This window comes from Bos mutus, chromosome 4 (genome assembly GCF_027580195.1).
Source record: "Bos mutus isolate GX-2022 chromosome 4, NWIPB_WYAK_1.1, whole genome shotgun sequence".
NCBI lineage: Eukaryota > Metazoa > Chordata > Mammalia > Artiodactyla > Bovidae > Bos > Bos mutus.
The window spans coordinates 11360108-11385314 of record NC_091620.1 but is presented as its reverse complement, the minus strand read 5'-3'; the positions used below and the strand labels follow the sequence as shown (position 1 = coordinate 11385314).

Genomic DNA, 25207 nt, shown 5'->3' with positions numbered 1-25207 from the left:
TTCTGTGGAAATAATTGAGGTTTATGAGTTAAGAAGACAAACCCCTCAAGGAAGGCTTCGACCTGATTCTCAGGCAGGTTTTTGCATCATACTTAGCAGCCTTTGATTAAGCACTTTTGTGTCTAGAGTTCACTGGCTCCTAGTAGGGTCCTCCCCGCAGGGCAGTCAGGGTTTTTTCCAATGTCCTGAGAGAAAGGGCAGTCTCCAAGCTCCTAGCTTTGGCTCCATGCTGGACAGCAGGCAAGTATTTTGGAATTCAGTAAATTCAGAAAATGAAGTGAGTCTATTTGCTCTTGCAGGTTAAGATTGATCTCAGCAGAGATCCATGTGTCAGGCAGTAGGTGAAAAATAACTTTTATAGATCACATTCTCCAGTGACTAACTTCATCTTCTGAGTCAGATTTAATGGTGATTAAATTTACTTAGAATGAAGTTTTAGAAAATGAGTTAGTCAGTTTGTTCTTGGTATAAAGGCAACCAACTACAGACCTAAAGAGTAGGCTTGGAAGGGATGGGATGAGAAAGGGCTGGCAGGATAAAGGGGCTGTCAGCTTTAACAGAGTGGATGAGGATACAGAAAGGTAGGTGGAGACAGACATCAAAGGACCATTAAAAGCCACAATGTGGAAAAGCTAATAGGAAATGCTTTTATTAAAAATCACGATGGTGTTCCCAAATGCTCAGGCTCATTCTCCCAGGAGGACAGTATTGGGCTGGCCACTACCACTAGAAAAAAAAAAAAGAGGTTCAGTAGGCAGGGGAGGTAGGATCAGTCTAGGCTGGGGTTTAGGAGTCATCCCATGGCCTGGGGACACTGACCCAAGGTGGCCCTAAGTTTAGACTGGGGCTCACACAGCATAGAAACAACCTCTAAGGAACCCACACCCCACATCGAGGAAGTCTGTGTGCCCTTCCAAGCAAACACAGTGGTCTTTCTGTGTAGAGAGCAGGTGGCCAGGAAGCACTGTGCAAATATTGCTGGCACAGAAGTAAATGGCCGTCTGGTTGGGGGTAGCAGGCTGTAGGTAGAGGGAGAATTTTGCCTCCTCCTTACGAGAGACATTGTACCCATCAGAGACATCTCCTTTGTTAATATCATCGATACCGTAGGAGGAGTAGATCAGCCGGAGCCCCCGTCCTGGATCTTGTCGATACCAGTACATGGACTCATGGTCCTTAGTCTGAGAACATTCCAGTACAGTGCTCTTTCCTGTGTTTGCGATCCTATTTCTTGGGATCTGGGTAACACCGGTATCCATGGAGCCTGTGAGGAAACAAGAGAGAAACTAGAGCAGAGCCTAGGAAGGGATGCCTTGCCATGATCTCAAGGGAGAAGCTTCAGCCACGACCCGGGAAATTTAAGGCAAGGGTTTCCTGTGTTTCCCAAACTCACCCGTTCCCAGGAGACAGAAGATCACACAGCAGAGGAGCATGGAGCCGATGGTGGGGAGAGGCAGGATGAAGATGGTCTCAGCTTTGAGTGCTGGGGGAACAGGGCATGGAAATAGGAAATTGTAAGGATTCTGTCAGCAGAGTCATTGCCCCTCCCAACTTAGCAAGTCTCAGAGAAAGATGCAGCCACACCCTTTCCCATCACATCCCCCAAGGCCCTAACCTTCTTCACTCCCTTACTTCTTAGGTGGTGCTTTGGCTTATTGTATATCATATCAGCAGATGCTGAAATTTTTACTCCTTCCTCTTCTCTGCCATCTGTCAGAGAGCAAGGTCTCTGCTTCTCAGACCTTATCTATTTCAGTCATTCAAGGAACCATCACCCTCCCAGTTGGCTAGGCAACAGAGAACATTCAAAATCCTCTCAAACAAAAGGAGTCTAGTCTCACTGGAAGTTTGCGTAACTTTTCTATTTTTCTGCATTTATTTTTTTCTAACTCAGGTCTAGATAAGTTTTCCAACTTGAATATATGCACTGTGAAGTTTGAGAATTTTTTTAAAAGAAGGGCAACGTGATAACTTTGTTTCAAATTGCCACAGTTCTTTAAATGGCTGATGCTTTTCTGGTCAATGTTTTCAAGGTACGTATCTTTACTGCAAGTATTCGTGCATGGCAGGGAGATAGTCACTTAATATGGGCATAGATTTCAAAGAAATATTAATATCTTCACTCATATTTTGAATAACTGTAAATGGTTCCTTCAAGAGAGAGAATTTCAGCATAACATAAATTGTTCCTGATTTTAGGAGGCAAGTGCTCAGGATTTTAAGACAACATACTACAAATAATGCCATAGTTCAGCTATGATGATCTGAAGCCCTTTGTGACATAATAAACAAATGGTGTTTGCTGTTTGAGCTTGTCCTGGTTCCACCCAATCTGTGAATATATCATGGCATCCCATCACAGTCAATCCCACTTCATCTCACATTGGGCAAGCCTTCTTTCTAATGTTTTTTCTTTTGGTTATGAAAATTTCTAACATATGCCAAGTAGATGTAATCATATAATGAACTTCCATGTCCCCACATTTGATGTTTTTCAGTTGCTCAGTCATGCCTCATTCTTTACGACCCCATGGGCTGCAGCATGCCAGGCTTCCCTGTCCTTCACTATCTCCTGGAGTTTGCTCAAACTCATGTCCTTTGAGTCGGTGATACCATCCAACCATCTCATCCTCTGCTGTCCCCTTCTCCTCCTGCCTTCAATCTTTCCCAGCATCAGGGTCTTTTCCAATGAGTCAGTTCTTCACATCAGGTGGCCAAAGTATTGGAGCTTCAGCTTCAGCATCAGTCCTCCCAGTGAATATTCAGGGTTGATTTCCTTTAGGATTGATTGGTTTGATCTCCTTGCAGTCCAAGGGACTCTCAAGAGTCTTCTCCAATACCACAGTTCAAAAGCATCAACTCTTCAGTGCTCAACTTTCTTTATAGTCCAACTCTCACATCCACACATGACTGCTGGAAAAGCCATAGCTTTGACTCTACAGACCTTTGTTGGCAAAGTAATGTCTCTGCTTTTTAATACGCTGTCCAGGTTTATCATAACTTTTCTTCCAAGGAGCAAGCATCTTTTAATTTCATCCTCACATTATCTGGCTTCAATAATTACCAACTCATGGGGACTTTCTTGTGGTCCAGCGGTTGAGTCTGCCTTGCAAATGCATAGATCAAGGATTCAAACCCTGGTCTGGGAACTAAGATCCCACATGCTGTGGAGCAACTAAACCCATGCACCACAGCTAGAGAGTCCTTATGCCAATAAAGATCCTAAGACTTGATGCAGCCAAATAGAAAGACTGGGGGGAAAAGTTTTTAAATTAGCATAAAATAATAATAATGACCAACTCATGGCCTCTCTCATTTATTCCCAATTTGCTTCTCTCTCTCTTTTGTTATTTTGCACAGTTCCTGATTTATTTAGGAGCACCCAACCACATTTCCCAGCTGGTGCACCATTCCCAGTGCACATCCAGTGTTATCTTCCTTCTCTCTCTTTCTGGTAGAGAGTTCTCCATTAATCATGCCAACAGAAAAGTGGATTCATTCCAGTAAATTCTTATCCTGGTGTTCAGTTAAAACAAACAGGGTAATTGTAATAAAGATGATCACTTCTGGTTTGTCCTTAATGGGAAAAATATAATTGCCCTAATTTGCAATTCTTAAGCTTAATGTTTTGCTGCCCCCTGCTGTAGGCAGTGATTTGACCAGAATGGAGATTTAGGAGGTGAATATAACCTGCTATCAGACTTCCTAGGTGGCACTAGTGGTAAAGAATCTGCCGATTCAAGAGATAAGAGACGTGGGTTCGATCCCTGGGTCAGGAAGATCCCCTGGAGGAGAGCATGACAACCACCATTTTTGCCTAGAGCGTCCCATAGACAGAGGAGCCTGGAAGGCTACAGTCCGTAGGGTTGCAAAGAGTTGGACATGACTGAAGCAACTTAGCAACAAAAGCAAAAATAAACTATTACTGGGAGTGACATCAGTTGAGAGAACAGGGGACTCGGGTCCAACAGAGTCCTACAGGAGAAGTTTGGAGTTACACGTGACAGAGGTGAGGCAGAATCTATGTCTGAGGAGGAGTGAGTTACTATGATCAGAAGAATGAATGGAAGAGACATACATTGGATGGGAAAGGAACTGAAAAAGACACTCTTATTTCTGGGCAACCAAGAGGATCCTTGGTGGCACAGACCAATATTTCCCCTACTCCGGGTGGTTCGTATGACTCTCAAATCTTACCTGTAACCCACTTTTCCTCTGACTTATCTTCAGAGCTCTCAGAGCATGGACCTCTCATTCTCACCCATGTACCATGCTCTTTGCCGGCTGTGTGCTGTGTGTCCATAAATGTGATCCTACGGATGCTGAAAACGGTCTTCACTTGTGATTACTCAACTGTATAACAAACATCCTCTAGCAAAAAGGATGCCAAAGGAGAAAGGGTTTTTTTTTTACTACTGGTTCCTGCTTTCCATCATAAGATATTTTTGCTTACCTTCAACTCACAAAGGTATTTTCCTAAGCTTTCTTCTAGAAGATTTGTAGTTTTAGCCTTCACACTTAGGCCTCTGATCCATCTGAAATTTATTTTTGTTTATGGTATGCTGCTGCTAAGTCACATCAGTTGTGTCTGACTCTGTGCAATCCCATAGATGGCAGCCCACCAGGCTCCCCCATCCCTGGGATTCTCCAGGCAAGAATACTGGAGTGGGTTGCCATTTCCTTCTCCAGTGCATGAAAGTGAAAGTGAAGTCACTCAGTTGTGTCCAACTCTTCATGACCCCATGGACTGTAGCCTACCAGGTTCCTCCGTCCATGGGATTTCCCAGGCAAGAGTACTGGAGTGGGTTGCCATTGCCTTCTCCTGTTTATGGTATGAGGTACCAGTAAAGTTCATTTCTTTCCATGTGCTCATCCATTTCAGTTCAGTTCAGTTCAGTTGCTCAGTTGTGTCCGACTCTTTGTGACCCCATGAACTACAGCATGCTAGGCATCCCTGTCCATCACCAACTCCCAGAGCCTGCTCAAACTCATGTTCATCAAGTGATGCCATCCAACCATCTCATCCTCTGTCATCCCCTTCTCCTCCTGCCTTCAATCTTTCCCAACATCAGGGTCTTTTCCAATGAGTCAGTTCTTCTCATCAGGTGGCCAAAGTATTGGAGTTTCAGCATCAGCATCAGTCCTTCCAATGAATATTCAGGACTGATTTCCTTTAGGATGGACTGGTTGGATCTCCTTGCAGTCCAAGGGACTCTCAAAAGTCTTCTCCAACACCATGGTTCAAAAGCATCAAATCTTTGGTGGTCAGCTTTCTTTATAGTCCAACTCTCACACCCACACATGACTACTGGAAAAACCATAGCTTTGACTAGATGGACCTTTATCAGCAAAGTAGTGTCTCTGCTATTTAATATGCTGCCTAGGTTGGTCATTTCAAGAAGTAAGCATCTTTTAATTTCGTGGCTGCAGTCACCATCTGCTCTGATTTGGGAGCCCAAGGAAATAAAGTTTGTCACTATTTCCATGGTTTCCCCATCTATTTGCCTTGAAGTGATGGGACCAGATGCCATGATCTTCATTTTTTGAATGTTGAGTTTTAAGCTAGCTTTTTCACTCTCCTCGTTTACTTTCATCAAGAGGCTCTTCAGTTCTTCTTCACTTTCTGCATAAGGGTGGTGTCATCTGCATATCTGAGGTTATTGATATTTCTCCAGGCAATTTTGATTCCAACTTGTGCTTTATCCAACCCAGCATTTAGGCTTATCCATTTACCTCAACATTATTTGTTGAGTAAATTGCTACCTTAATGCACTGAAATTTTCAATACATAAACAAGGGTTATATTTCCATTTTTAAATTTTCTTTAGTTTCCATTTGTGATGGAACATCATTTGCTAAATTTATTTCTGTTGTTGATACTATCATATACGGAATTGTTTCCTGAAGTTTATTTTTCACTTGTTTGCAACTAGTGTAAAGACACTTGGTTTTTTTATATTGATTTTGTATCTTGTGATCTTTCAAAATTCACTAATTCTTTCTATCTGTGGCTCATCGATTCTTATATAAACAATCAGTGAAAGTATGAAAGTGTTGGTTGTTCAGTCGTCCACCTCTTTGCAACCTTGCAGACTGACTGTAGCCTGCCAGGCTCCTTTGTCCATGAAATTTTCCAGGCAAGAATACTGGAGTGGGTTGCCATTCCCTTCTCCAGGGGATCTTCCCAACCCTGGATTGAACCCAGGTCTCCTGCATTGCAGGCAGATTCTTTATCATCTGAGCCATAAGTAACGCTCTATAAACAATCATGTAATCTGAAAATAGTGACAATTTCTCATCTTCCTTTACAATATTTAGGATTTCTTTTTCATTTTTGTTTGGCCCTATGACACCGGTTAAGACCTCCAGTATAATGTTGAAGAAAAGTAAGCAAGCTTATCAGGTCCTACAGTGATTTATGGAGGTAGGGCAATTAAGTAACAATTATCTATTTTGACCTGAAGTCAAATTCCCAAGTTATCTTTATAATTGTAGAATCTTTATACTGCTTATTGCATTTTTTTTAAGGTTCTGGATTCTTGCTGTCAAACTGACATCATCATATGAAAGTGAAAGTGTTAGTCGCTCAGTCGTGTCCGACTCTTTGTGACCCCATGTACTGTAGCCCACCAGGCTCCTCTGTCCATGAATTCTCCAGGCAAGAATACTATGCCCTTCTCCAGGGGATCTTCCTGACTCAGGATTGAACCTGGATTTCCGGGACTGTGGGCAGATTCTTCACCATGTGAGCCACAAGTAACCCTCTGGCTAGGCTCTTGATGAAACTGGATAACATAATTCATTTTTTAAGTGTTTCAAAGCATTTTTTCACAAATTTTTTTTTCCAGATTTACATGAATTTTTTTCTATGTATAGTTTCTCATTTCCTATTAGATTGTTCATTTTTTTTCTTTTCTTAAATCTTTACCTTCACCTTCATGGTAAACACTGATGGTTTCTGAATATCACTTAAAATTTGTTTCCCTAAATTTATTTCTCAGAAATTTGCTTTAAGTTATACAAAGGAAAAGTGCACTTCAAACAGCATATAACACTCATGTTTTTCATTTAAACATCCATAATGCGCCCTAAGGCCGCATGTTCTGTGAAATGTATTTTTCAGGGCTCCTTTCAGCTCTCTCCTTTTCCAGAGACTGAAACTCCATGGAATTCAACCAAATTTCTCAGTCGTGTTAAGCCTCAGTGAAAGAGGGTTGTTCTGGAAGCACTGGCAGAATTAAAATGGATTAGCTGGCGTATCAAGAGTGATGAAATCGGTGATTTCATGGACGGGATCTGACTCTAAAATAGATAATATTAGGACAGATAAGATAAGAAAGATGTGTGTATTTCTGCTGCCCCTTGGAATAGAATTTAGTTAGAATTAGAAAAATGGAGGGAGAGAAATTAGTCTGAATTAAGCATACGCCAGGGAGCACAAAGCATAGCTGAATGGACTGAAGCATTTTTTCCGAATTTGCAAATGAATGGGTAATTATTGGCGAGTGATGGGCAGTTTTGGATGCAGCAATGGTTGGACGCTTTTCTATGCCACACAACGACAAGAGTGAAGATGGAGGACCACAGTCTGGACGTGCAGGGGACCTGAGAATGGGGGAAAACAAGCTGGGAGCAGGTAACAGAGCTCACCTGCTCAAGAAGAGAAACCACCTCTTCCCCACACTCAGTGGTTCCTTGAAGCCTGGGATGGGGATGAAGCCACACAGGGAGGCGGTATTTCAATGTTTAAAGGAGAAAAGGGACTCAAATATAGCATATCTCAGCACTGTCTGTTGGAGAAGGCAATGGCAAGCCACTCCAGTACTCTTGCCTAGAAAATCCCATGGATGGAGGAGCCTGGTAGGCTGCAGTCCGTGGAGTCCCTACCAGTCCGACTCGACTGAGCGACTTCACTTTCACTTTTCACTTTCACGCAATGGAGGACATGGCAACCCACTCCAGTGTTCTTGCCTGGAGAATCCCAGGGACGGCAGAGCCTGATGGGCTGCTGTCTATGGGGTCGAACAGAGTCGGACACGACTGAAGCGACTTAGCAGCAGCAGCACTGTCTGTCCGTCGCTCCTTTGTTTCTGCTAAGCGCCCGTTAGCCTTGTATTCAATTACGTTGTGCTTAATCTAGCTCCAGTTGACTTCTGTTACTTCCTTCCAATGTAATAAATCACCCGTTTCCTGACCTGGGCCCATGGTGAGCTTGTGCATGAAGAGGAAGTAACACTTGAGTGCCGTGGATTGACTGCTGGCACAAAAATACACTGCGGGGTCTCCTGGCTCAGAAGACTGGATTTCCAGGCTTCAAGGTGAGTGTGGGGGACACGTAGCTGAGAATTGCTTCTTGGACCAACTTGATTTGATCAAGGACTTGTTCATTCTGAAAAGAAATAAAAAACTCCAGCTCTTTTTTCTAGATCCATTGATACCGATTAGAAAAATATATGTCCTTTGTGGGGAATACACTCCATCCTTGCTTTCTGTCCTTTGCTTTGACCAAGTGTCGTGGAGTCTGGATAACTCTGACATCAATAGAACCTGTAGAGAAACTATAGACAAAATCCAAGAGAGACCCTGACAAGGAAAACACTTGGTTGAGGGAGTTGGCAAGCCCAGAGCAGGATTTTTTGTCTGTGCTCAGGACTCACCTGATCCCAGGAGACAAAGAGCTACACAGCAGAGAAGCTGTGGCCCATGGTCGCACCAAAGAAGCACAAGGGTGAGGTTTTAAAATCTCCATCAGCAACCTTCTAGTGATGAGATCACTTTGTAGACTCATAATCATCATGTTACTAGGCAGAACATTTTGTGGTATCAGAAGAAAAGCTTTTATCCTAGTTCAGAAAATGTAACTAGTTTATATTTCATTCAATTAGTTTTCATTTGTTAAAATGTTTATTTTAAGCTATTTTAGATTTATTTTTACTGACAGAAATAATACTAGTTGTGGTGCAAGGGATTTGGTGCTCTGTGGCATATGGTATTTTCCCGGACCAGGGATGAAACCTGTGTCCCCTGCATTGGCAGGCAGATTATTAACCACTGGACCACCAGGGAAGCCCCTCACATTCTAGCTTAATTCCCTCTTTTTTTTCCCTCAAACATTCCATGCCTTGATCAATCCCCATATAGTTCATTCCTGTCTTCTTTTATCTCCTAAAGGAACTAGAATACCACAATATATATTTCCAAGTATTTTATCCCTACCTAAATCTGTATTTTGGGTGGACTTTTCTGGTGCCATAGTTTAATTCTTTATAGGCTGAATTCTACAGAACCTGTATCTCTAACCCAGCTCTATTGACGTCTGTATATACAACTGCCTATTTCCAATTTTTATCTCATTGTCCAATAAACAATTCAAACTCTACTATCTCAAGTGGGGATTGCTACTGAAAACATGGTCCCATTTTATCTGACGTTGCAGCTTTGTAAGGAACCAAAGTCATACAAAGACCACTGAAAAACTGTATTGATCGCCTGTCTGCTAATGACAGCTGAATATTTTTCTTGTTTCAGTTTCCTCTTTTGAGCAACAACCTATCATACATGTCTACACTTACATCCATGAAACCAGAAACTCGTCTTGTTAAGAAACTCCATCCCATCAATCTCTCAAAATTATTCTACTGGATAAAATTTTTATCGGTTGATTAAGTTCTTTCTCTTCTGTAATTTTTTCAAAGTATGACTCATTAATATGAATGTTCTATTCACAATCACATCCATCTCATGAAGCTCAAATGCTCTTAGCTTTCTCTAATCCAACCAGACAGAACTGGCATGTCTTCCTCAGAGCTCCCAAAGGACTTGTGATTATAGCATTGCTATTATATTGTATTATTATATACTATATGATTTTATAGATTATTATATTCAAATCCATCATAATTATTTCCTTACTAGGCTGTCAGCTCCTTAGAGAAAAGATCTGTCTTCTACCCAGTTTTGTACCCTTTGTATTTGGAAAAATAGCGGGACATAGGAAAATGTCAAGAAAAACTATTGATAAGCGTACAGGGAGTGATGAAAAGACAAAGGAACAAAGTGTATCCTCTGGGTCTATTCTGATGAGTTCCTGATTAGGAATGCAGAGCGTGAAGGGAAAGGGTACTTTACAAGTTTTTAGAGGGAGGCTGTATCGGGGGCTGTAGGGCTGGAATGGGGTTTGTGCACAGGTGAGAGGTGGCCGTGCTCCACTGTGGTGCCCCCAGAGCAGAGGTACACGGCTGTTTGGTTGGTGTGAGCTGACTTCACAGTGAGAGGAAACAGCTCCTGCTTCTCTCGAGAGACACTGTAGCCTTCAGATAAGTCTCCTCTCTGAATATCCTTTACAACCGTAGAGTAATAAATCAGCTTCAGACCCTGCCCTGGGTCCTGCCGGTACCAGTACATGGCACTGTAGCCCAGGTTCTGTTTACACTCCAGGGTCACATCCTGGCCAGCCTCAGCGAGCAGAAATCTTATCTGGTAGATTTCAGCATCCATGGGTCCTGTAGGATAAAGATACAAAGGCTGGTGATGACACCTAGAAGGGAGCCAGACACCACTGTGAGATGAGGGTGCCGAGTGGGCGGGGGTCTGCACGTCCAGGACCAGACTTTGCTGACTGGGTGTTGGGCTCACCTGCCCCCAGGAGACAAAGGGCCAGGTAGAGGGCCCAGCTACCCATGGTAAGGACTGCGTCTTTGTACAACCCCAGACGAAGTGTGAGGGAGGCCAAGGGCAGAGGCTGGAACCCAGAGCTCCCCCTGGCTCCACATGCAGAATTTGTCACTGCGGTCAAGTGACTGTCGCAGCTGAGCTTGCACATGGAGACACTGAGAACGATCAAGACACTTGCATTTTCCCTTCCGCCTAACAGAGCTCTTTATATCCCTTCTAAACGGACAAATGCCAAATGGTGAGGAGACTGAATCTCCCATTTCCTGGTCAAAGTCACAAACAGACTGTGCCTGTGCATTCACCGTGATGAAAACTAGGAAAGGGAAATGCCTACCATGTTCAGAGTCTATGGCCTCTCTGTTAACTGCTTGATTTCCCACTAACACTGTTAGTGGGGGAACTTCAAACACAAGAGAGGTTCAGAGGTTCTGCAAAACATAAAGCCAGTTCTCTCTGTCCTCTGTATTTATTACAAATAATTGATACAGTTACTTCAGCCGAAGCTGAAGCTCAGATACTTAGGCCAGCTGATGCAAAGAACTTACTCATTAGAAAAGACCTTGATGTTGGGAAAGACTGAAGGCAGGAGGAGAAGGGGACGACAGAGGATGAAATGGTTGGATGGCATCACTGACTCGATGGATTTTGAGCAAGCTCCGGGAGTTAGCAATGGACAGGGAAGCCTAGTGTGCTGCAGTCCATGGGTCGCAAAGAGACAGACACGACTGAGTGACTCAACAACAAATTGATACAGTAGAGGTGAAGCAAAGGTGAGTCGGGTAATTTTAGCAAAAACCAAAGGGCCCTAAACCTACTCCCACCCCCATGTTGGTGGATTAGAGCAAGAGTTTGGGAGAAAACCTGGGCTTGAATTCTGGCCCTGCCAACTAGCAGCTATGGCAGTGGGCAAGTCTCTTATCCTCCCCTTGATTTTCTCACCTGTAAAATGGATATAATGAGCATCTTCTTGTAAAGTTGTTCTAAATATTATAGAAAGAATCTAGAACAGTTCTTAACACAGAATAAGCACCATATTTGTGTTTGCCGTTATTATTTTCTGGACTTTTTATTTCATTAAGAGGACTTAGGAAGCTAATACTACATCCAGGAAATTCAGATATTTACTGACATGGGATTGTGCAAGCTCACAAACATATCATTTTCCAGCACTGAGCTGAAGTTTATGCAATAAGTTTACATTCGTTGCATAAAATCATTTATTCTAGAGTCTTAGATAAATGATAATGTAGTCATAGATTATTTCTTACCAAATGTTGTTATTTTGGTAGATAAATGTTTGTTTTATTTTTATATCTGGGGGTCATCTGTGATAAAAGACAATTTTATGATGAAATTTGGTTGGAATCTGGTGGTTCAGACACTGTCGCTGCCACTTCCTGGAAGAAAGGTACATGTGTGTGTGTGTGTGTATGTGAGAGACAGAGATACAAAGGGAGAGGAAATGACGTATGATTTAGAATGCGAGTGATGAGAAAGTGCAGCCCTGGGGTAGAACTCTGAGAAAGAATGCTGGCTGAGAGCTCACTTGCAAACATCGGGTCCAGGCTTGAGGTTGAAAAGCTCATCTGTAAAGTTGAGAATCTCATTCTTCACACAGGAACACTTTTGGTGCTTTGTTAAATACTAGGCATTGCTTCTGAGGATAATGTTTTAAACTCATCAAGTAGGATATACAGTATTACAAAAGATACCAATTATTCTGAAATGCAGAATAAATGCAAATGTTGTCAAGATATCTTCAAGGAAATTTATGATATATATACATCTTAAAAATTCATTTAATAAAACATATCCTGGGGGACTTTCTTGGTGGTCCAGTGGTTAAGAATCTGCCTTCCAATGCAGGGGACATGGGTTTGATCCCTAGTCTGGGAACTAAGGTCCCACCTGCCATGGGGCAACCAAGCCTGTGTGCCACAACTAGAGAAAACTGTGAGCCCAACAAACAATCGCCCATGCTGAAAGTAGACACAATGCAGCCAAATAAATAAGTAAATGTTGAAAATATATATATATATTCTGAAATATATCTGAAAACTGGCAAGATTTCCAAGCAGGGAGTGATGAGAGTAATGATATTTACTCTATGTAACAGGACATGAAAATATCTGAAATTTTCATATCAACTGTAATACACATCAAGTGTTATAATACACAAACTGCTGCTGCTGCTAAGTCACTTAAGTCGTGTCCGACTCTGTGCGACCCCATAGACAGCAGCCCACCAGGCTCCCCCGTCCCTGGGATTCTCCAGGCAAGAACACTGGAGTGGGTTGCTATTTCCTTCTCCAATGCATGAAAGTGAAAAGTGAAAGTGAAGTCGCTCAGTCGTGTCCGACTTTTCGAGACCCCATGGACTGCAGCCTACCAGGCTCCTCTGCCCATGGGATTTTCCAGGCAAGAGTACTGGAGTGGGGTGCCATTGCCTTCTCTGATACACAAAAAATTTATGCAAATACCCTGTGATTTCCATTATTGACTTTGTCACAGGTTCTACTAACACTGCTCTGATTTATTCATTACGTCTATCGTGAACTAAAAGCTGTATTTTAGTTAGACGTTAGTAAAAATAAAGGCTCATTTTCCCACTCAGATTCATGGATTTCTGAATTCTACCCTTGTACCCCTTGGAGGTCCATGGGTCCCAGGTTAAAAATTTGTGCTTTAGAAGAGAACATTCTTTGTGGTAAAATACAAGGACAAGAAGTATTAGGAAGTTCATGTATCCTGAGAAATATTTTATCTACAGTGCAAGTTCAGATTTGTTAAAGCGGTTTGATTAAAAAAATAAAACACTTTAGACTGATTGACAGACCTAAGCTATGACAAGAACAGGACTTACTAGATTATGTTCTAGTCCTAGAAATATGATTCTTACAGACATGAGGTGATACCTTGTCTCAGGTGTGGCTCCTGGTGAACACGAATCTTCACTTCTGGAGAAGGTGTTTTTATAAGACTAAAATGAAATGGGCTAATGTGAAGTCTTGGCAGAAACTATTTTAATCAATAAACTCCTTCTGAGTATTAAAAGATACATTTATAATACATTAAAAAATAAATTTAGGAAAAACAGGAAAAAATCAACAAAATATGTAAGGTGTATTGGATAAAAAATACAGAGCAATGCTGAGAGAATTTAAAGACCTCAATAAAGCAGCATGTGGGGACATTTGGAAAGGGGAAAGTATTCTGTATCTTGAGTATCATGCTTGTTATTGTTGTTTAATCTCTAAGTCGTGTCCAACTAAGAGTGTCCAACTCTTTGGCAATCCCATGGACTGTAGCATGCCAGGCTCCTCTGTCCATGGGATTTCCCAGGTAGAGTGGGTTGCCACTTCCTCCTCTAGAGGGTCTTCCTTACCCAGGGATCAAACCCTTGTCTTCTACTTTGGCAGGCGGATTCTTTACTATTGAGTCATTAGGGAAGCCCATCCGGTAGGTCTCCCGTGTGTGTGTGTGTGTGTGTGTGTGTGTGTGTTTGTAGCTTAGTCGTGTCCAACTCTTTTGACCCTGCAAACTGGGGAATCTGAGACCCCTCACAGCTTCCTTCCTCCTCCTTGGGTTTGTGTTCCCACCAGCTGTTTTCCACCTCCCCTTCTGCTCATCCTGTGTGGCCATTTACAGGTTTTTCCTTCTGATTTATGCTCTTTCAAGGTGGGTTTCTGTTAATTCCTACCCTCCTACGACACCACTGATTTCCTGAGCTGGGTGCACGGTGAGTTTGTGTTCTAAGAAGAGCTGACGTGCAGCACTGTGGACTGGCTACTGGCACAGAAATACAGAGCCGAGTCCGCTGCCTCGGTGGAGTTGATTTCCAGGCTGCAGGGTGAGTTTTGGGGGCACTCAGCTGAAAATCGCTGTTTGAACATGGCTGTATCTTCTGTAACTTTTCCATTCAACAAATAAACCAAAAACTCAAATGCTCCTTCTGGCTTCTTGTGATACCAGTATACATGAACATGTCCTTTTATGGGGACACAATCCATCTTTGCTTTCTGGCCTTTTCCTTTGACCAGATGACCTGGACTCTGGGTGACCTCAGTGTCCATGGAGCCTGTAAGGAAAGAGAAAGTTCACAAAAAGCCGTAGAGGGAGCCTGATTTGGCAGCCATAGGAGAAAGTCCAATACATTTGCCTCACCTGCTCCCCAGAGAAAAAGAGCCACACAGCACAGGAGGCTGAGGCTCATGGCTGACTCCAGGAGAAAGCAAGGCAGCGATGTTTCCTCTCAGGCGCCTCAACCCCCTTCAGCACCTCCTTGTGACGTGGTCACTTCCTGTGGTCCTCACAGTTCCCAGGTACCTGAGACTATAATATTTCATAGGCTGACAGGACAAGGAAGGCTGTGAAATAATCAGTATGCATTCCAACCTGCTTTGACTTTCTGTTTCCTGATTCTGCTCTTCCATCACTTCTTTAAATATAAAGTCATTTCTCATGAATAATTTATTTGCTTTTTAAATGTGTCCATTTGCCCCCTCTCCTCCTCCCTTCCCTCTCAGATAATGAACCATATAACTTGCAGTATGTCAATCATAACTTCTACTGCACTTACAAAGTGGGATAGCAGCTACTTTATGTTAGCAAACCAAATTTTGAACTATACAAAAGAAATATTTGTGATGAACCTGCAATAGATCTAGTCAAATAATAAAATGAATGATCTTGCCTGAAGCAATCAGTTTGGGAGGTAGATTTTCCCAGAGAATTTTGTCCTTGTTGTTTTTCTAGATTCTATTATTCTTTTCTACCAGGTCTAGGTAACCATAATCCCGAAGTTCAAATTTTTACTCACTTTCTATTACAACTTTTAGATTTATGTAAGAATCTGTAAATTATTTATTCATCAGTGTTTTATGTCTTTTGAAAATTATCTAAGGGGTTCATTCTGTTTATACTTTGTTCCGGTAATGTTCTTTTTTTATTCAATAGTGTGTCTGTGCCAATAATTCATGTTTTGCACATAATTTTAGATAATTCAGTTTCATTAATAACTAGAATTCCATGTATTAGTTTGTCAGAATTTATTATCCATTCTCGAATTTATTCACAGTAGTTTTTTCCTCTAGATTTTGGTACTAGTACAAATGGACTACATTCTCATACCTTTCTTTATAAACCAAGTTGTAATATTTCTCTATACCTGGGAATATAAAAATTGAGCATTAGGGTCACCACGTTAACTTTACATACTGAGACAAAATGCTTTCCAAGTTAATTAAGTCAAATAATCGCAAGAACATTTTATTGTGTTTTCTAGTGTTACACATCTAGAACTCAATTGGCAGAATTCTTTTGCCATTCCATTAGGATAAAATGGTATCTGACTGTAGTCTTAGTTTGCACTTTCATGATTGTTGAGGAGGTTGAATATATTTTTTTATGCTTATAGGCCACTAGTGTTTTCTGTAGGCTGCAGTCCATGGGGTCGCGAAGTCAGACACGACTGAGCGACTTCACTTTCACTTTTCACTTTTCACTTTCATGCATTGGAGAAGGAAATGGCACCCCACTCCAGTGTTCCTGCCTGGAGAATCCCAGGGATGGGGGAGCCTGGTGGGCTGCCGTCTATGGGGTCACACAGAGTTGGACACGACTGAAGTGACTTAGCAGCAGCAGCAGCAGCAGCTATTACTTATTTGTAACAGTTCCTTACATATTCTGGTTACCAAATTTTGTCAGTTACATTTGTTACTAATACCTTTTGATTTTGTGGCTTGTGTTTCACTCTTTGTAATTTTTAAAAACTATGTTTATGTATCTCTTTGGCTGTTCAGGGTCTTGGCTGTGGCACACAGGCTCACTGTTGCAGCCTATGGGGTCTAGTTCCCTGGCCAGGGATGGAACCTGGGCCCCCTGCACTGAGAACACCGAGTCTTAGCCAACGGACCCCAGGAGAGTGCTGCAGTGTTTTTTATTGATACTTCTAATTTAGTTGGGTCTACATTCTTGTTGTGGAGTGTACACATTTAATTCTTTATAAGCAATGCTTTCATACTCCAAGGTCATAAAGATAAATTCACAAGTTATTTATCAAACAGCTGACATTTTGAATGTTGAACTAAAGCATTTAATTCTTTTATAATGTATGGAATTTTAATTTTAAAATCTTTTATAACAACTTGTCCCAGAAGAACATTTTGTGTAGTGCCTTATTCCTCTGCATACATGCAGTGATGGCTCTATCATATATAATATGCCTATATAAGCATGCTGCCCTTTCAAATATATGATTTTCCATTTGTAAATTCTTATGCCTTTTTCATTGTCCTAAATTAGGAAATGGTTTGGTGATTCAAAGAGGAACCACCTCGTTTTCTACTTGTTCAATATTATCTTCCCTATTCTCTTTATTCCACATAAATTTCAGTTTACTTTCATCAAATTTCATGAAAATACCTATTGTGATTTTGTTTTGTGCTGCATTGAATTCATAGATAATAGTGCAGAAACACTACGGGTTTAATTTTTTTCATGATCATGGTATAAATCTTCACTTATTTCAGATTTTTAAAATGTTTTCCTTTAAGATTTAATATTTTTCTGTATTAAAGTCTCATTTACCTAATCAATTTGTTTTTATGTATTTTATGTTATTTTAAAATTTGTAAATGGTCTCTCCTAAAATATTTTTAACTGTTTGTTGCTGGAATATAGAAATAAACTGACTTTTTATATTCATGTTAAATTCAGTACTTATTAAATTTATTGTTGTTAATAATGCAATACTTCTCTAGATTCCTTTGGTTCTTCTAAATTTGCCATCTGTCCTTAATCACTTTTTTCCCTCCTTTTCTTATTCACACTCTTTTCTCTTGTTCTGCTGGTTTGAAATTCAGCACAATCTTGAATATTCATTGGAAGCACTGATGCTGAGGTTGAAGCTCCAACACTTTGGCCACCCGATGCGAAGAACTGACTCATTGGAAAAGACCCTGATTCTGGGAAAGACTGAAGGCAGGAGGAGAAGGGGACAACAGAGGATGAGATGGTTGGATGGCATCCCTGACTTGATGGACATGAGTTTGAGCAAGCTCTAGGAGTTGGGGATGGACAAGGAGGCCTGGCATGCTGCAGTCCATGGGGTCACAAAGAGTCAGACACGACTGAGTGGCTGAACTGAAGCAAGAAGATGAGAGCAGATCTCATATCCCCCTCTCTGCAGCCAAGGGACTCAGGCACATATGTGATCAAGAATAAAGAAACAAGGCTGTCTCAGGTGTGAGGTGCATGGGGATCATGGGGAAAGGTGATTGGGAAAAGGTATGGTAATCCTGATCCTGCTCAGGGGTGACTAAGCTTACAAGTCTCTGCAGGTTCATAAATGAAGTCTCTCAGCTTGATCTGAGGGTGAAGTTTTTGGTCCTCTAATGTTAAAAGTCACCAAGCAGACACTTGCTTACTTCCAGTTGGAGGATCTCTGGTTCCATCCATTCTTAACCAGCTCAACTGGAAGTAGACACAGTTGAACTACAGGCAGCTGATTCCAGGTCCTGGAAAACAAGTGGGACAAACATCTCCTTGCTGAGACTTACCTGCCCCTTGGAGGCTATGCAAGTCTTAAAAAGACTGAAGGCAGGTGAGGGGCCTTTGACTAATCATTACCCACAGTTGTACAGCCACTATTAAGAGATCTCACTTGAGTTTCATGCAGCACCCAACAACTTCTCAGATGGGAGGTCAATCTGTGCCTGCACTTTGTGCTCAGTTTTACAGAAAGACCCGCATCACCCCCTAGTGGTCAGTTTTTGCAAATCTTCTTCCCACTTGGTCCTAACCCATGGCTGTGGTGAGTGATAAGTGACAACCACTCATTCCTGTCCCACTCTTTGTGACCCCATGGACTGTAGCCCACCAGACTCCTCTTTCCATGGGATTTTCCAGGCAAGAATACTGAGTGGGTTGCCATTCCCTTCTCCAGGGGATCTTCCTGACCCAGGGATCGAACCAGGGTCTCTTGCATTGCAGGCAGATTCTTTACCATCCAAGCCAGCATCCATTCTATATGGTTATGGTAGCCCTCTCAGTTCTCCCCTTCTGTTGCCTCCTGTATTCTCAGCCTATGTTTTTTTCACACTGTCCTTTGTAGTTTCATACTCTAGCCAGGATGATTTAAAAAAATACACATGTGCATGCACACCCACATCAACAAATACTAACATGCTTACTACAGAAGTCAAATACCTAAAATCTTAATGGCAGGGCAAGGGGCATCTGAGAACACTCTGTACCTTCTGCTCAACTTGTCTGTGAACTTGAAACTGTTCTGGGAAATTAAGGCTATGAAAGATCTCAGGGACTCATATCAAATTGTATGTTAAGTTCCATAGCATATACTCTGATTTGCAAGTTCATGAATGGTCTGATGCTGATGTCTGCCTGCTTCTCTCCTGTCTCACCTCTCGCTTACCTCCTTCCTCTCTCTGCTCCTCTCACATTGCTGCATCTTCATTCATTAAGCACACCGGTTTCTTTCCTACCTGAACAATTTTGCACCAGACCTTCTATCCATGCTTGTCTGGTCTCTATCCCCAGTCCCACTTTGTAAACTCCAACCCATCTTTAGGATGTCATTGTAAACACAATTTTCTTTAAGGAAACTTCTCTGTAACTCTATTAAGTCTCCTGGGTCATAAAAAGTAGCAACTGGGTTCAAATAATACCCTGCCCAAGTCCCACTGATAGAAGGGACACCATATCCCAATAAATATTTTTTCCATGAATATGAAAATTTATCAGAGCCATAGACACAGAAAGTAACGGTTGCTGAGGCATTTTATGCCTGTCTTTTAGAAAGAAGACTTATGAGCTTCTGTTGCTTAGCAACAGGGGAGGAAGGTTTCTGGAGCCTGGTGGACTACAGTCCATGGTGTTGCAAGGAGTTGGACACGTCTGAGCAAGCATACACGCACTGTTCTAAGCAGCCCTTTTGGCTTGAATTACATTTACTTGCCTTTTATTTATTGTTAACAGCTTCCTCCCAACCCAGAGTTTGAACCCAGGTCTCCCACATTGCAGGCAGATTCTTTACCAGCTGAGCCACAAGGGTAGTCCAAGAATACTGGAGTGGGTAGCCTATCCCTTCTCCAGCGGATCTTCCCGACCCAGGAATTGAACCGGGGTCTCCTGCATTGAAGGGGATTATTTACCAACTGAGCTATCAGGGAAGCCCTAGATTTACTTACTTTCTAATTGTTTTTAACAGCTTTATTGAGCTATAATTTATGTACAAAAACTGAACATATTTAATGTACACAGTTTAATGAGTTAGCATCAGTTCAGTTCAGTTCAGTCGCTGAGTCGTGTCCAACTCTTTGCGAACCCATGGACTGCAGCACACCAGGCCTCCCTGTCCATCACCAACTCCCAGAGTTTACCCAAACTCAAGTCCATTGAGTCAGTGATGCCATCCAACCATCTCGTCTTCATGAAATTTCAATTTAACAACTCCCCATGTCCCCCTTCTCCAAAAACATTAGCAACAAGTAAATGGAAGTATTTTATTTCTTTTAAGGTCTAAGCAGTATTCTATTATATGTATATATATATATATATATGTAAAGTACATACATATATATTATATATATGATGGATCCCTTCATCTGTTGATTGACGCTTAGATTGAGACATCAGTTGAGAAAGGTAAATACTACATTGAATAGCACTAATGAGAAATCTTGGCAGAAAATACTTTAATAAATAAATTTCTTATGAGTATCTAAATGTACTTTCATAAAATGATTCTCACATCGGAAAATCTTTGGGAAACTTTAACAAAATATATGCAGGGGATTTTATTGTTCAGTTGCTCAATTTTGTCTACTCTTTGTGACCCTATAGACTGCAGCATGCCAGGCCTCCCTGTCCATCACCAACTCCTGGAGGTTACTCACACTCATGCCCACTGAGTCCGTGATGCCATCCAACCATCTCCTCCTCCGTCATCCCTTTGTCCTGCTGCCTTCAATCTTTCTCAGCGTTAGAGTCTTTTCTAATGAGTCAGCTTTTCACATCAAATGACCAAACTCTTGGAGCTTCAGCTTCAGTATTAGTCCTTCCAATGAATATTCAGAGTTGATGTCATTTAGGATTGATTGGTTTGATTTCCTTGCTGTCCAAAGGGCTCTCAAGAGTTTTCTCCAGCACCACATGTAAAAAGCATCAATTCTTTGGCTCTCAGACTTCTTTGTGGTTCCACTCACAACTGTACATGAATACTGAAAAACCATAGTTGGACAATATGGACCTGTGTCAGCAAAGTGATGTCTCTGCTTTTTAATACACTGTCTAGGTATGTCATACCTTTTCTTCCAAGGAGCAAGCGTCTGTTAATGTCATGCCTTCAGTCACCATCTGCAGTGATTTGGGAGTCCAAGAAAATAAAGTCTTTCACTGTTTTCAATTTTTCCTCATCTATTTGCCCTGAAGTGATGGGATAGGATGCTATGATCTTATGATTAAAAAATAAGAAGCCAAGCTTAAAGAACTTAAAAAGACCTCAGTAAAATATCAAGGAGGGACTTTTAGGGGAGAGAGAAGTATTCTGTGTCTTGATTGACATGCCAGCTATCTATGCTGATAAGTCGCTTCAGTCGTGTCTGTCTCTGTGCGACCCCATAGACGGCAGCTCACCAGCCTCCCCAATCCTGGGGTTCTCCAGGAAAGAACACTGGAATGGGTTGCCATTTCCTTCTCCAATGCATGAAAGTGAAAAGTGAAAGTGAAGTTGCTCAGTCGTGTCGAACTCCTAGCCACCCCATGGACTGCAGCCCATCAGGCTCCTCCATTCATGGGATTTTCCAGGCAAGAGTACTGGAGTGATGTGCCATTCCCTTTCCGGCCAGCTGTCTATACAGATGCAAAATTTCGTCAAAAAGTACTGAAACATATACTCAAATTGGGTGCATTTTATTGCAGAGTTGTTGCTTTTAAAGCTTGTGTAATTATAGTATTCAGGACCTAGGGAGTTGCTGAGTTTCTTACTCAGCTCCTCTGGCAGGGACAGCTGAGAAAAGCAGCCATGAACCCCTAAGGAGTCCCTGGGTTTGGATCAATTAATGTGCTGAGCAAGGTATTCAGGGTGCCTCTGTTGATTATCCTTATTTCTGAAGGCACAGTTTTGCCAGGTAAAAAGCTCAAAATTATACCTCTTAATAAAGATTATTAGGAACCCATCAAGGTCACATCCTGTGTCTCCTTTGCCAGATACCCTGCAACCTGGGGAATCTGAGACCACTTACAGCTTCCTGCCCCATCCTTGGGTTTGCGTTCCCACCAGCTGTTTTCCACCTCCCCTTCTGCTCATCCTGTGTAGCCATTTACAGATTTTTCCTTCTGCTTTATGCTCTTTCAAGGTGGGTTTCTGTTAGTTCCTACCCTCCTATGACACCACTGATTTCCTGAGCTGGGTGCACGGTGAGTTTGTGCTCTAAGAAGAGCTGACACGCAGCACTGTGGACTGGCTGCTGGCACAGAAGTACAGAGCCGAGTCCGCTGCCTCGGTGGAGTTGATTTCCAGGCTGCAGGGTGAGTTTTGGGGGCACTCAGCTGAAAATCGCTGTTTGAACATGTCTGTATCTTCTGTAATTTTTCCATTCCACAAATAAACCAAAAACTCAAATGCTTCCAACTTGTTGCGATACCAGTAAACAGAAGCATGTCCTCTCATGGGGACACAATCCATCTTTGCTTTCTGGCCTTTTCCTTTGACCAGATGACTTGGACTCTGAGTGACCTCAGTGTCCATGGAGCCTGTAAGGAAAGAGACAGAAAGTTCACAAAAAGCCCTTGAAAGAGCCTGATTTTGCAGCCGTAGGAGAAAGTCCTGAATCTAGAATCCAAGGAATTCACCTCACCTGCTCCCCAGATAAAAAGAGCCACACAGCACAGGAGACCAAGGCACATGGCTGGCTCAAGGAGAAAGCAGAGCAGAGGTGACTCCTCTCAGGCTCCTCTGCAGCACCTCCTTGTGATGTACTCTCTTCCTGTGGGCATCACATTCCCCACGTACTTGAGCGTCTAACTGGGAGGGCACGGAAGCTGGTGAAACAACTCGCGTGGATTCGACTTTCAATTGTCTTTTTCTTGATTCGGCTCTTTCATCATTTCTTTAAAAACTAAAAATCAGTTACACAATAACTTCTTTGCTTTTTCTCTTGTCTATTTGCCTCCTCCCCTCCTCCCTTCCCTCTCAGGTAATGAAATACACAACCTGCTGTACGTCAGTCATAGCTTCCACTGCACTTGCAAATTAACAGAGTAGCTATTTTATATTAACAAGCCAAATTTTGAACAATACAGAAGAAGTATTTGTGATGGATATAAAGCATCTAGAGAAATAATAAAATGAGTCATCTAGCCTGAAACTGTTAGCTTAGGAGACAGATTTTCTCAGAGAATTTTTAAGTCCCTGTGTTATTTTTCAAGATTTTATCATTCTTTCTCTACCAAGTCTTGGAGAACATAATCCCAAAGTTCCAGTTTACTCATTTTCGCTCCATTTTCAGTTTTAGACAGGCAGAGGAACCAGAGATCAAAATGCCAACATCCGCTGGATCATGGAAAAAGCAAGAGAGTTCCAGAAAAACATTTAGTTCTTTTATTGACTATGCCAAAGCCTTAGACTGTGTGGATCACAATAAACTGTGGAAAATTCTGAAAGAGATGGGAATACCAGACCACCTGACCTGCCTCTTGAGAAATTTGTATACAGGTCAGGAAGCAACAGTTAGAATAGGAAAAGGAATACGTCAAGGCTGCATATTGTCACCCTGCTTATTTAACTTATATGCAGAGTACATCATGAGAAACGCTGGGCTGGAAGAAGCACAAGCTGGAATCAAGATTGCCAGGAGAAATATCAATAACCTCAGATATGCAGATGACACCACCATTATGGCAGAAAAGTGAAAGAGGAGAGTGAAAAAGTTGGCTTAAAGCTCAACATTCAGAAAACGAAGATCATGGCATCCGGTCCCATCACTTACTGGGAATAGATGGGGAAACAGTGGAAACAGTGTCAGACTTTATATTTTTGGGCTCCAAAATCACTGCAGATGGTGACTGCAGGCATGAAATTAAAAGACGCTTACTCCTTGGAAGGAAAGTTATGACCAATCTAGATAGCATATTCAAAAGCAGAGACATTACTTTGCCAACAAGGTCCGTCTAGTCAAGGCTATGGTTTTTCCAGTCATCATGTATGGATGTGAGAATTGGACTGTGAAGAAGGCTGAGTGCCAAAGAATTGATGCTTTTGAACTGTGGTGTTGGAGAAGACTCTTGAGAGTCCCTTGGACTGCAAGGAGATCCAACCAGTCCATTCTGAAGGAGATCAGCCCTGGGATTTCTTTGGAAGGAATGATGCTAAAGCTGAAACTCCAGTACTTTGGCCACCTCATGCGAAGAGTTGACTCATTGGAAAAGACTCTGATGCTGGGAGGGATTGGGGGCCGGGGCGGAAGGGGACAACAGAGGATGAGATGGCTGGATGGCATCACTGACTCGATGGACGTGAGTCTGGGTGAACTCCGAGAGTTGGTGATGGACAGGGAGGTCTGGTGTGCTGCAATTCATGGGGTTGAAAAGAGTCAGACACAACTGAGTGACTGAAGTGAACTGAACTGAAAAATCTGTAAGTTACATACGAATCGGTATTTTATGTCTTTGAAATTTATATAAGGGGTTTCTTCTGTTTATACTTTTTCTGTGTCATTTTTTTATTCAGCATTATGTCTGTGATAATTTATTATTATTTCATATAATAATTTAAATGATAATACTTTATTATTATTGTTTTTGCAGATAATTTTATATAATTCACTTTTGCTAATATGTGCATCCCTGCTCATTCCCTCAGTCGTGTCTGACTCTTTGTGACCCCATGGATTGTAGCCCACCAGGTTCCTCTGTCCCTGGCATTTTTCAGGCAAGAATCCTGGAGTGGGTTGCCATGTCCTCCTCCTGGGGATCTTCCCAACCCAGGATTCCAGCCTGCATCTCCTGTGTCTCCTGCAAAGCAGGCGGATTCTTTACCTGCTAACCCATCACTAATATATAAGGTTCTATTTATTATTAATAGTTTGTCAGAATTTATTATCCATTCTGAGTTAATGTCCACTAGTTTTCTCCTCTAGATTTTGGTGCTAGTACAAACAGGACTGCATTCTTATACCTTTCTTTACATACCAAGGTATAATATTTTTCTATACCTGGGAATATAAAAATTGAGCCTTAGGGTCACCATGCCAACTTTACATTCTAAGACAAAATACTTTCCAATTAAGCCAAATAAATAATCCCAGCAACTGTTGTGTGTTTTCTCGGGTTGCACATCTAAAATTCAATTGGTACTATTCTTTCTCAGTTTTAAAATTGCTGGCTGTGCCAGGTGGCATGTGGTTTACTAGTACCCTGAACAGGGCTAGAACCAGCGCCCTCTGCAGGGAAGCCCAGCATCTGAACCACTAGACCTCCATGGAAGTCCTGGCACTGAATGTTCGTTAACCTT

General features: G+C 41.9%; 1 gene segment (V, D, J or C); it reads right to left on the bottom strand.

Annotated features, from left to right (window-relative positions):
• Window positions 1-848: 848 nt before the first annotated feature.
• Window positions 849-1696, bottom strand: LOC138987649 (T cell receptor beta variable 24-1-like). The segment is given in 3 exon segments: window positions 849-1264; window positions 1394-1483; window positions 1633-1696. Coding segments are annotated over 3 exon segments (540 nt in total).
• Between the last annotated feature and the right edge of the window lie 23511 nt (window positions 1697-25207).